Genomic DNA, 12587 nt, shown 5'->3' on the forward strand with positions numbered 1-12587 from the left:
TTGATTGTTGAGGCCAAAGAGCAAACACATCTTTTGTCCACCCCTCTGTCTGTGTCCGTCTGCCTCAGTGTCTGTCTGTCTGTGTGTCTGTCTGTCTGTCTGTCTGTCTCTCTCTCTCTCTCTCTCTCTCTCACACACACACACACACACACACACACACACTTTCTCTATAATCATTCTAAATAAAGATCAAAATCAAAATAATAATTAAAAAAAAAAAGATTCTCAAAATCACCCTTCAAAAAACAAACAAACAACAACAACAAATACCGTGGGGTACCTGTACCTTCCACCTCTTCCTCCGTTATGATTATTTATATATATTTTTTTTATATCTCCCTCTTTATCCCTTCATCATTATTCCTTCCTTGGATTTCTTTTTTCATGTTCCCTTTCTTCCTTGTCTCACCTTCACCCCCCCCCTCCACCATCCACCCCTTCACTTTCCCCTTCTTCACCCCACCCCTTCCACCATCCACCCCTTCACTTTCCCTTCTTCACCCCACCCCTTCCACCATCCACCCCTTCACTTCCCCCTTCTTCACCCCACCCCTTCCACCACCCGTCCCTTCACTTCCCCTTCTAATATTTTTTTCCAACCCGAAGTTGAGAATCAATCGTTATTCCATTTCCTTCTTCTTTGTGTAGCCAACAACGGGGTGTGCGTTGATGCGGTCGGGGGGTGTGGTGGGTGGGAGGGTGTTGGGGGGGAGGGGGTGGAGGGTTGCTATAAGAGGCCCAGCTTGATTTTCAGGCCGTCCACCAGCCGTGACAGTTGGTTCATCACCTGGAACAGAGGCCGGAAAGGACAAGGCATAGGTAGACAAGTTTCTTTGGCTACGACAAGTCATATACATTTTTTTTTTTGCTTCTGGAACATAAGATTCTCTTCTCTATTAGTCAGTTGATCGGATCAACCCATCAATAATAATGATAGTAATGATGACTGATGATGATGATGCTGATTACGACAAAAACAACAACAACAACAACAACAATGATAACAATAATGATACTTTTTATAAGGATGATAATAATAATGACTATGATGATATTCACAATCATGATAATCATAGTATTCACAATCACAATCATCATCATGGTAAACACCACAACGACCATCATCATCATGTTTTACGACAAACCAAGATAAAACATTAAAAATCGTTAAATAAATGAATAAATGAATAATAAATGATGACAACAGTAGTAATGATGATGATGATGATCAATAACAACAACAACAATGAAAATAATAATAATAATAATAATAATGATAAAAATAATAATAATAAATTATTTTAAACAATAATAATTAAGGCTTCTCAGTGCCTGTCTGAACAGCGCGTTTGGGTTTAGCAGATGTAGTGCGGCGTTTTAGAAATAATAATGGATCAGTCTGCATGCACCACATGGACACCTCGTTGAAAGCGAAAGCGAAAGTGAAAGCGAAAGTGGAACTCACCGTCCACTGCGGACAGGTGTCTTCCTGGAACCATCCCTGCAGGTCACTGTACACCTGGAAGTAAACACGTTACATTTTTTTTTCCCGCAACACACACACACGCACGCACGCACGCACGCACGCACGCACACACACACACACACACACACACACACACACACACCGAGTCTCCATGCCCTCCCTCCCCCAAAACCCCCGCCCCCCTCCTCCACCACCACCACCCCAAAAAAAAGACCAACAACAAAAAACACTTATACTTCAGCCACACGGTACCATACCCATTTACACTCTTGTACCTGTATGGGTTTTTTTTTTCTTCTCTTTTTTCCCCCCAGTCAATAATCACGGAATGGAAAGAATTAGAAGAATTTGAGAATTTTTTCTCGGTCCTTTGGGACCCATAATATGTGTTATGTTTGTCTGTATGCTTTTCGTCTGAACTCACAGTATGGGAAGATTTTAGAGGAAGAGAAAGTTTGCGCTCCTTTAAGCCAATAGATGTTATTGCAGTTGTTGTTGTTGTTGTTGGTTGGTTGGTTGGTTGGTTGGTTGGTTGTTTTTGTTTTTTTTTGTTTTTTTTGTTTGCTTTTTTGTTTGCTTTTTTTTTGGGGGGGTTCTTTTTGTTTGGTGTGTGTGTGTGTGTGTGTGTGTGTGTGTGTGTGTGTGTGTGTGTGTGTGTGTGTGTGTGGTTTGTGTAAAAAAAAAATCACACACTGTGAATTAACGTCAAAAAACCGAAGAACACACCTGGTAAGGGCGACGACGACGACGAGGACGAGGACGGCGACGACTACGGCGGCCTCCTATGTTGTCATCGTCGTCGTCGTCGTCGCTGTCGTCGTCGTCGTCGTTGTCGTGCAGGGCCTGACACAGGTCGCACCACCATCTCCTCCGTGCCGGCAGCTCGCTGTACACTTCGTGGGTTCGGGTCCACGCCAGGTGACGGTTGTAGGCCGTCTGGTTGCGGCTGAGATACAGCAGGTGTCTGGCCAGGTGGTCCGGGCTGGGGAAGTCGTCCACGTGCAGGAAGGAGTCCGGTGGGGCCACCTGGGGTCAGGAGGGGAGGAGGGGGGGGGGGGCTCATCAGCATCATCATCGTTATCATTATCATTTGCTGTTATCGTCGTCGTCGTCATCATCGTCATTGTGGTCGTTGTCACCATCATCGTCGACGTCGTAATCGTCATCATTATCATCGTCGTCGTCGTCGTCATCGTGACTGTGTTGCACAGTACCGTATCGAATCGTATGGTATCGTATTTTAGTGTGTCGTATGGTCTCGTGTCATCATCTTTATCATCATTTTTATCATCATCGTCGTCGTCGTGCGAAATCATCAACATCATCGTCGTCGTCATCATCATCGCAACTGTGTTGCATCGTATCGTATCGCATCGAGTCGTATCGTACTTTATTGTGTCGCCGAATGGTGTGTCAGTTTGAATGAATGCTGCTGTGAACTCCGTTCAGTCCAACCCAACACTTCCCTGTCCCGTCAGGTCTTTCTGGGGAAGGTGGTGCGACCTCGACACTTTCGAAATTTCCACGTGAGTTGCAAAGTTCGATTCTGCGCTAACAAAACTTTCTGCTATGCGTATAGTCATCCAGAAGCCGAGAATTCTTGAAAACAAACAAACAATCAAACAAGATAAAAAAAATAAAAAAACACCCCCCCCCAAAAAAAAACACACACACACACACAAAAACCCCAAACACCTTGGTTACTGATGGAAGTTATTTTTCTTGTGTTTTTTTCTTCTTTTTTTTGTTTTTTTTTGTCCGTGTGTGTATTTTTTGTGTGTGTGTGTGTGTGTGGTTTTTTTTTATTACAATAAACAAGAGAGGCAAGGCCTTCAAGACTCACTTGTGATACACTTTTTAAAAAACATCTAAACGTTAAAATGTGTTCTGTATTTGTTAGTATAAACCTTCGGGTTAAAAAAAAAAAAGAAAAAAAAAAGTCCTGACGCCAGATTAGAACCCCGCGTGTCCGGGTGAGAAGAAACTGTCTTAGCTAATACACTATCGTGACTCCTTAACTGACATTCAAAAATTTAATATTTAAACATGCTTTTTTAAAGGGCGATAAATCGATTGCGGTAATCGCAGTGAGAACGCTGTTTAAATCATATTATTATGGTGTATCTTGACCATTCAAAAAATCTTTAAGGGCAATTAAAAATTCTTTTTAAGTCCGCGGTAAAGGAGACGTGGCTATCGCCGCAATCACACTGCAACATTTAGCCATTTTCTCTGGATCTAGATAGATGTACAAGTTCAGTTACAAACGCCGGGAATGTACGACACGGTCGATTCAATTTCTCTTTCATGTTCATTCTAGTTTTATAGTTTTAAAGTTGATATGAAAATTGAGTATTTTGTTAAAGTAATAACATGTAGAGCCAAGTACAAGTACTCCTAAACGTTCATCTATTAATTTACATTTTCTATTCATTTCTTTTCCTTTCAGTGGAGGTGGTGGTGGTATGGGTGTGGGAGATTAACTGTTGTTGTTTGTTGGTGATGATGGCGATTTTTTTTGTCTGTGTGTGTCTGTGTGTTTCTGTCTGTATGTGTCTGTGTCCGTGTGTGTCTGTGTGTCTGTGTCTGTATGTGTCTGTGTGTTTCTGTCTGTATAGTAATGATTTGCGTGTTTTGGTGGTTTATCTAATCACCACCCCCCACCCTCCATGCCCCCCACCTCCCCTACAATCACGTACCGACGACTGCCCAACAACTAAACCCACAGCAGCAACAACAGCAGCAGCCATAGGCGCCTGTCTTGCCTTTCCCCGCCCTCCTCGTTCCCACACCAACCAACGAACACCGCCACCTTTCTGTAGTCCTCGCTGGAGGTTCAATACAATACAATACAAACAACACCACTACCTACAATACAATACAAACAACACCACTACCTACAATACAATACAAACAACACCACTACCTACAATACAATACAAACAACACCACTACCTACAATACAATACAATACAAACAACACCACTACCTACAATACAATACAAACAACACCACTACCTACAATACAATACAATACAAACAACACCACTACCTACAATACAATACAATACAAACAATACCACTACCTACAATACAATACAAACAACACCACTACCTACAATACAATACAAACAACACCACTACCTACAATACAATACAAACGACACCACTACCTACCATACAATACAATACAAACAACACCACTACCTACAATACAATACAAACAACACCACTACCTACAATACAATACAAACAACACCACTACCTACAATACAATACAATACAAACAACACCACTACCTACAATACAATACAAACAACACCACTACCTACAATACAATACAAACAACACCACTACCTACAATACAATACAATACAATACAAACAACATCACTACCTACAATACAATACAATACAAACAACACCACTACCTACAATACAATACAAACAACACCACTACCTGCAATACAATACAAACAACACCACTACCTACAATACAATACAAACAACACCACTACCTTCCTGTAGTCCTCACTGGAGGCCCCTCCCATCACCACGGGCACCTGCTGCCTGGCTAGGGCGGCCCAGAACTTCTCGGTGACGTAGTCCCGGCAGTTGGCGTTCTCCAGGGCCAGGTAGAACTTGTAGTTGCTCAGCGTGTCAGCACAGATGGTCTCCGGACACCGCCTGCTGTTGCAGCCTCCGTACAGGTCAAGGTCGTCTCCCAGGGCGTTCTGAGTGAGGAGGTGAGGGAGGGAGGAAGGGGAGGAGTTGAGGGTTTTGTATTTTGTATTTTGTATTTCTTTTTATCACAACAGATTTCTCTGTGTGAAATTCGGGCTGCTCTCCCCAGGGAGAGCGCGTCGCTACACTACAGCGCCACCCATTTTTTTTGTATTTTTCCTGCGTGCAGTTTTATTTGTTTTTCCCATTGACGTGGATTTTTCTACAGAATTTTGCCAGGAACAACCCTTTTGTTGCCGTGGGTTCTTTTACGTACGCTAAGTGCGTGCTGCACACGGGACCTCGGTTTATCGTCTCATCCGAATGACTAGCGTCCAGACCACCACTCAAGGTCTAGTGGAAGGGGAGAAAATATCGGCGGCTGAGCCGTGATTCGAACCAGCGCGCTCAGATTATCGCGCTTCCTAGGCGGACGTGTTACCTCTAGGCCATTACTCCACTGTGCGGGAGAGTGAGGAGTGAGTCTGGTCCATCGTATATTGTTATTGTTGTTGTTGTTGTTGTTGTTACAATTACTATAATTGTTCTTGTTGTTCTTCTTCTACTACTTCTTCTTCTTATCATTAGTAGTAGTAGTGGTAGTATTACACTATTATCATTATCATCATTATTATTAACACTATTACTATTGTTGTTACTACACACACACACACACACACACACACACACACACACACACACACACACACACACACACAAGTACTGTTTGTTGGTTTTTTTTGTTCTTTTTATATTTTAAACAACAACACACAAAGGCGGGCGAGGGCGAGGGGAGGGGGTTGAGGAGGAGGGGGAAGGGCCGGGTGGAGGGGGGGCGGAGGGGCAATCCTTTCTCTCCGGCGTTTTAACCCTCTCTAATAACCAGTCCAGGCACCCGTTCACCCACTGGAGTAAAGGAGGAGCGAAGAGAACCGGAGTAAAGCGCCTTTCCCTAGGACACAACACAACCCAACCCAACACAACGCCATACCAGGCAGAAACAGGGTAGGGGTGTGGGGGTGGGGTGGAACCCTAACCGCTTGGAGGTAGACTAAAAGAATCTTGGTAAAGCGGTCAGGCGATAAAAGGGTTGTGACTGCACGATGTCGATGTAAAACAGTAAGAGGTAGACTAAAAAAGAATCTTGGTAAAAGTCGACTTACGTGGGAAAAAATAGGCGACGTATTAAGCCATAGGTTCTTCTTCAGGAAAAAAAATAAAAATAAAAATAAAAATAAAACCCTCTTTTTGCCTGAAGAAGTGCCTGTGGCTCGATAGCGTCGCCTCTTTTATCCCACGTTAAGTCGATTTTTACCAAGATTCTTTTTAGTCTACCTCTTATTGTTTTACATCGACATCGTGCAAGTCACAACCCTTTTATCGCCTGACCTCTTGGATAAAAAAAAAAAAGGTCCCCAACGGCTTACCGACCCCGCGCTACGACGTCGCCTCGCCGGACACCAGACACCAGACACCGGACACCAGACATCAGACATCAGACACCAGACACCGGACACCAGACACCGGACATCAGACACCGGACACCAGACACCGGACACCAGACACCAGACACCAGACACCAGACACCAGACACCAGACACCAGACACCAGACACCGGACACCAGACACCGGACACCAGACATCAGACACCAGACACCGGACACCGGACATCAGACACCGGACATCAGACACCAGACACCAGACATCAGACACCAGACACCAGACACCGGACACCAGACACCGGACATCAGACACCGGACATCAGACACCGGACATCAGACACCGGACACCGGACACCAGACACCGGACACCAGACACCGGACACCAGACACCAGACACCAGACACCGGACACCAGACACCAGACATCAGACACCAGACACCAGACACCGGACACCAGACACCGGACACCAGACACCAGACACCAGACACCGGACACCAGACACCAGACACCGGACACCAGACACCGGACACCAGACACCGGACACCGGACACCAGACACCGGACACCAGACACCAGACACCGGACACCAGACACCAGACACCGGACATCAGACACCGGACACCAGACACCGGACACCAGACACCAGACACCAGACACCGGACACCAGACACCGGACATCAGACACCAGACACCGGACACCAGACACCGGACACCAGACACCGCACATCAGACACCGGACACCGGACATCAGACACCAGACACCGGACACCAGACACCGGACACCAGACACCGGACACCAGACATCAGACACCGGACACCAGACACCAGACACCGGACACCGGACACCAGACACCGGACACCAGACACCGGACACCAGACACCGGACACCGGACACCAGACACCAGACACCGGACACCGGACACCGGACACCAGACACCGGACACCGGACACCAGACACCAGACACCAGACACTAGACACACATACCTTCAAGCGCCGGACCAGCAGCTGACGTCGGTTGAAGTCGTGGCAGTTGCTGGACATCCAGGCGGCCAGACGAGGCTTGAGGCGGGCGTGGTTGACGGTGTGGTTGGAGCCATAGCGGTCCCCGGGGTAGCGCGTGTAGCCCCCGTAGTGTACGGGCACATCAGAGTCCAGGCGGTAGCCGGCCGTCCAGTTGAAGACCCCGGCCAGGGGCCCCATGCTGAGCGGCGTGCGGGTTGGGGGCTCCAGGTAGTACAGTATCCATACCTGCCAGGGGGAGAGGGGGGGGGGGGCGTGGGGGTTTGTGGGGTGGGGGGGGGGGGGAGGGGTGGGGGGGGGGTGCATTTAGAGCGAACTCAGCAGCAACGCTGAGTTTAGTTATCGTTAAGAAATGTTCCCAACTAACTAACTCCACGGAAAGTTCCATGGAGGCTGGGGGGTGGGGGTGGGAGGGTTCCAGGTAGTACAGTATCCATACCTGCCAGGGAGGGAGGGTTCCAGGTAGTACAGTATCCATACATGCCAGGGAGGGGGAGGGGATGCATGAGGTGATCTTTGCAGCGCTGAGTTAGCTTATCGTTAAGAATGTTCCTAACTCAGTCCACGGTAAATTCCATGAGGGCGGCTCCAGGTAGCAGAGTATCCCATACCCGGGGTGTGGGGTGCATTCAGAACGAACTTAAATAGCAGCGCTGAGTTGCGTTATTGTTAATTATGTTCCTGACTCACAGTTAAATTCCGTACACATACTTTGGGATATTCTTATTTAACTCTAAGCAAACTGAGCGCTGCAAAGATCGATCGCCTCATGCAGTCCAACCCAGGACATCTTAACTTTCTCTCTTTCTTTTGTCCTTCTACTTCCTCTTTTTCCTCCTCTTCTTTCTTTGTTTCTTCTTCTTCTTCTTTCTTTCTTTCCTTCTTCAGCATTCGTGGGCTGCAACTCACTCCCAAGTTCCCTCACATGTACTGTTCGAGCGGGTTTTATATCTACGTGTACCCATCTTTACCGATCTCGCCATGTTGGCAGATATTCTCCGTTTTTGGGGTGGATGCATGCTGGGTGTATTCTTTTTTTTTCCATAACTGACCCACCGAACGCTGACATGGGGTGCAGGATCTTTAACATGGGTATTTGAGCTTCTGTGTGCATGTATACACATCTCTCTGAAAGCGTTTGATATCAACCCTGACTCCTGGGAGGAATCTGCAGTGGACCGTGACAAATGGCGCGCTGCTGTGCACAAAGGTGCCAAGTTGTGCGAGGCCAACAGGACTGCTGCAGCTGTTCAGATGAGGCAGGCCAGAAAGTCACGGGCAAACAAGCTCCCTGACAATGATATGCCTGTCTTTGTCTGCCCCAACTGTCAGCGAACATTTCGTGCACAGATTGGACTATTCAGCCATCTGCGCACTCACAGATAGATTCATGAGCATCCCCCCCCCCCCACCACCACCCTCCCCCCATCCCCTAGCTGGATGACAACGATGGTCATCATCGATCACGATGGGCACACACCACCTTACACAAAAGGGGTTCAGGCATAAGCACGTTTCCACATAGGGTCTGTACATACACTGACAAGGTAGATCGGATGAAAGTGGGAGTGAAGTGTCTTTCCCAAAGGCACAGCACCATGCCGAAACGAAGCCTCGAACTCTCGGTCTCTGATGAACATGTGTGTGTGTGTGTGTGTGTGTGTGTGTGTGTGTGTGTGTGTGTGTGTGTGTGTGTGTGTGTAGTGGGGGTGTGTGAGTGTGTGTATGTGTGTGTGTGTGTGTGTGTGTGTGTGTGTGTGTGTGTGTGTGTGTGTGCACGCGCGCTCGCGCTTTATTTATCTATTTATTCTATTTATCTTTTTGTTGTTGTTTTTGCGCGCGTGATATATATATATATATATATATATATATATATATATATATATAGAGAGAGAGAGAGAGAGAGAGAGAGAGAGAGAGAGAGAGCGTGTATGTGTGTCAGTGTGTGTGTGTGTGTGTGTGTGTGTGTGTGTGTAAGCACGCGCGCTTGCGCGTGTACTGTATGCGTGTGTGAGTGTGTGTATACAGGCTTAAACACGCCCCCCCCCCACCCCCCAACCCACAACCCCGCACCTCCCTCCCCCAACCTCTCACCTGATGAGGAAGACGACTTTCAGGCATGACGTAGCTCCTCCAGAAGTTGAACACGTCGTGAGCATGGAACAGCACGGCATCCGACTGCTCCACCAAACTCCGGTCGTTCGTCATCGTGCACCGGCTTTCGGCACACGAGGCGAAGTAACGATCATCCGTGTCCTCCCACGTCATGTCAAAGAAGAAGCCCGACCAGCGAAGGATGCGCTTGATTGACACGTTCCCCCTCGTCCGGCGCTCACGGAGGTGTGGGAAAGTGGTCACGAAGGTCGACTTGTCTTTGAACGGTTCTCGGACCCTACGGGACCTGCAGGGTAATCTCCCCGCGTCTGCCTCGGCGATGCAGATGGCGTCACTGGCACTCCTGGAGCCGACCGCCAACACCAGGAACAGGAAGAGGCCGATCATCACGAAGGCTGCAGAGCGCATGTGTCGTCGTCTGTAGTTCCGGATCGTGCAGAACCGCTTGAGGATCTGCACGTAGCTTCCGGCTGTGCTGGTTTTCAAGACTCGCATCTGGTATGAGGGAAAATAAAAGAATAAACAAAAGAAATTAAAAGCGGCAAAACACTACATAAATAGTTCTCTCTCTCTCTCTCTCTCTCTCACTCTGTGTGTGTGTGTGTATATATATATATATATATATATATATATATATATATATATCACCCACACTCATACACACACACACACACACACACACACACACACACACACACACACACTCCCCCCCCCCTCCGCCCCCGCAATTCGTAGGTTGACGATCGACTCAAGTTCTAAAATATTCTCTGCAAGATGTCTGGATTAACACCGCGCAGCTACCTGATCACGTGACTGGCGTTTTAAGGAACCCCAGAGATTACATCATGAGCAAATAATTCAAGCGTGTTTGTGAAGGCGGTGTGTATGTAAAAAATGATGGCTGACTATTCAGCTGTGTACAAAACTAAACTCGTTCTGGGAGGGTGGTGGATTTTCTGAAACATGTCGGAAAAAGAGACCCAACCAGGCTGTATATTGATCTGAAGAAAAGAAGGAGAGAAAGAAAAAAGAAGAAAAAGAAGAAAGAACAAACAAGAAAACTCCACAGAGAAAAATCAACACAGACTGATGGAACTTAGCAAATCAATGACTGACAACGTTTGCATCGTATTATGGGAGATTCCAGTCCATTTTTGCTGATATTGATTAGACAACGATAAGAAGTTCGAACAAAAGAAACGCACTATTTTTTTTAAAGGCACTTCGAGACGTGTATCTCTTTCAGAACATTGTGAACTCTGCAGGGAGACGTGGAACATAATGACCAAGCCACGATCTTCTGCTCGTTAACAGCGGTGATCTCATTTCAGAAATGGAGCACCCACCCTCCAGTAATGATCATGATGTTTTAGGAGTTTTTGAGGAACAAGGTGGCTGAATGGTTAAGACGCCCATCTCCCAGTATATACAGAGTCCGTGAGGGTCTGGATTCGAATCCCACTCTCGTCCTTTCTCGCGTTTGACTGGAAAATCCAACTAAGGGTCTAGTCATTCGGGTGAGACAATAAACCGAGTGTGCAACATGCACTTGGCGCATTGAAAAAGAACCCGTGGCAACGAGAGTGTTGTCCTTTGGCAAAATTCTATAGAATATGATTATGGAAAAGGTAGTCGTGACAATGATTATTGGTCACGATTCTAAAAATCGATGGAAAGGCACCATTGCAGAATGGACAGGAAAACCATCAGCAGAGACCCAGGCTTCGGAACACAGCCGACAGACCTGGAAGAATCCGGTGAACAATCGTGCGACGCCCCAACGTCTCTTCAAAGAGTTAAGAAGAAGAAGAAGAAGAGGAGGAGGAGGAGGATGTATGTGTGGGTGGGCGTGTGGGGAGTGTATGTGTGTGTGTGTGTGTGTGTGTGTGTGTGTGTGTGTGTGTGTGTGTGTGTGTGTGAGGGTGTGGGTGTGTCCTAAATCAATACCCGCTTCCGAGTCAAATGGCATGCAACATCGCCAGAGAGTCTAAATAGGAACAGCTACAGCCAAAGTCGTTGAGGAAGAAAAGCAAAGAACGATAACAGCAGCAGCATCTAACCAGCAATAAACTAGCAGGGTTTGCAGACCGGAAGACCTTACAACAATATGAGTTATAATGAAGCAAGCAAAGAACTGTCCATACCACTGTGATTTTTGTGCTGTGAGACTCTAGAAGGGGGGGGGGGGAGGTGAGGGGTGAGGGGGGGTTAGGGGGGGGGGTGTGTCAGGAAGCACATATGACTGAGAATGAAAACTGCAACTGGCCATTGAATACATTGATACGGCTTCTAAAGAATCCTCTGCAAGAGATCATTCGCCATTCATATGTGTTAATTTGACTCGTATTTTGTGTAAGAGAATAATTATCATCATTATCATCAGTCATCACCACCACCACCATCATCAAAATCATTATCATTATCATAACGGTAATACAGTACTTACATAACCCAAATTCCCCCACAGAATACATATATTCTTGTCAAAGACGCAAATCTTGACTATTTGGCAAGCAACGATCTGGTGTCTTTGTGTGTATGCCAACACGACATCGCACATGGACGTTCTTAATCGATTTACCCAGTCCTTCAAAAAACGTCAAAAACAAAAAGAAAAACAACGAAAGTAATGTTCTTTTTCAAGTGCGTCAGTTTCAACCATGATATGTTTCAACCATGTCATTTTTCAATTATGTCAATTCCAACCATGTCGGTTTCAATCTTGTCATTTTTCACTGAGCTAAGTCATTAGTTTCAACCATGTCAGTTTCAAAAAATGTATGCTTCAGCCATGCCCGTTTC

General features: G+C 46.5%; 1 protein-coding gene across 1 annotated transcript in view; it reads right to left on the reverse strand.

The window, feature by feature from the left end:
• Nucleotides 1-585: 585 nt before the first annotated feature.
• LOC143285029 (alpha-(1,3)-fucosyltransferase 7-like) overlaps nucleotides 586-12587 on the reverse strand; it is a 21792-nt gene continuing 9790 nt past the window's right edge. Inside the window, exons 2-7 of the mRNA XM_076592204.1 lie at nucleotides 9765-10280; nucleotides 7635-7898; nucleotides 5004-5219; nucleotides 2213-2512; nucleotides 1466-1519; nucleotides 586-787 (exon numbers count right to left, since the gene is read on the reverse strand). Of these exons, the coding sequence (XP_076448319.1) occupies nucleotides 728-787; nucleotides 1466-1519; nucleotides 2213-2512; nucleotides 5004-5219; nucleotides 7635-7898; nucleotides 9765-10280 (1410 nt within the window). The 3' untranslated portion in view covers nucleotides 586-727. The remainder of the gene's footprint in view (nucleotides 788-1465; nucleotides 1520-2212; nucleotides 2513-5003; nucleotides 5220-7634; nucleotides 7899-9764; nucleotides 10281-12587) is intronic.

Source organism: Babylonia areolata, chromosome 8 (assembly GCF_041734735.1).
Source record: "Babylonia areolata isolate BAREFJ2019XMU chromosome 8, ASM4173473v1, whole genome shotgun sequence".
Lineage (NCBI taxonomy): Eukaryota > Metazoa > Mollusca > Gastropoda > Neogastropoda > Buccinidae > Babylonia > Babylonia areolata.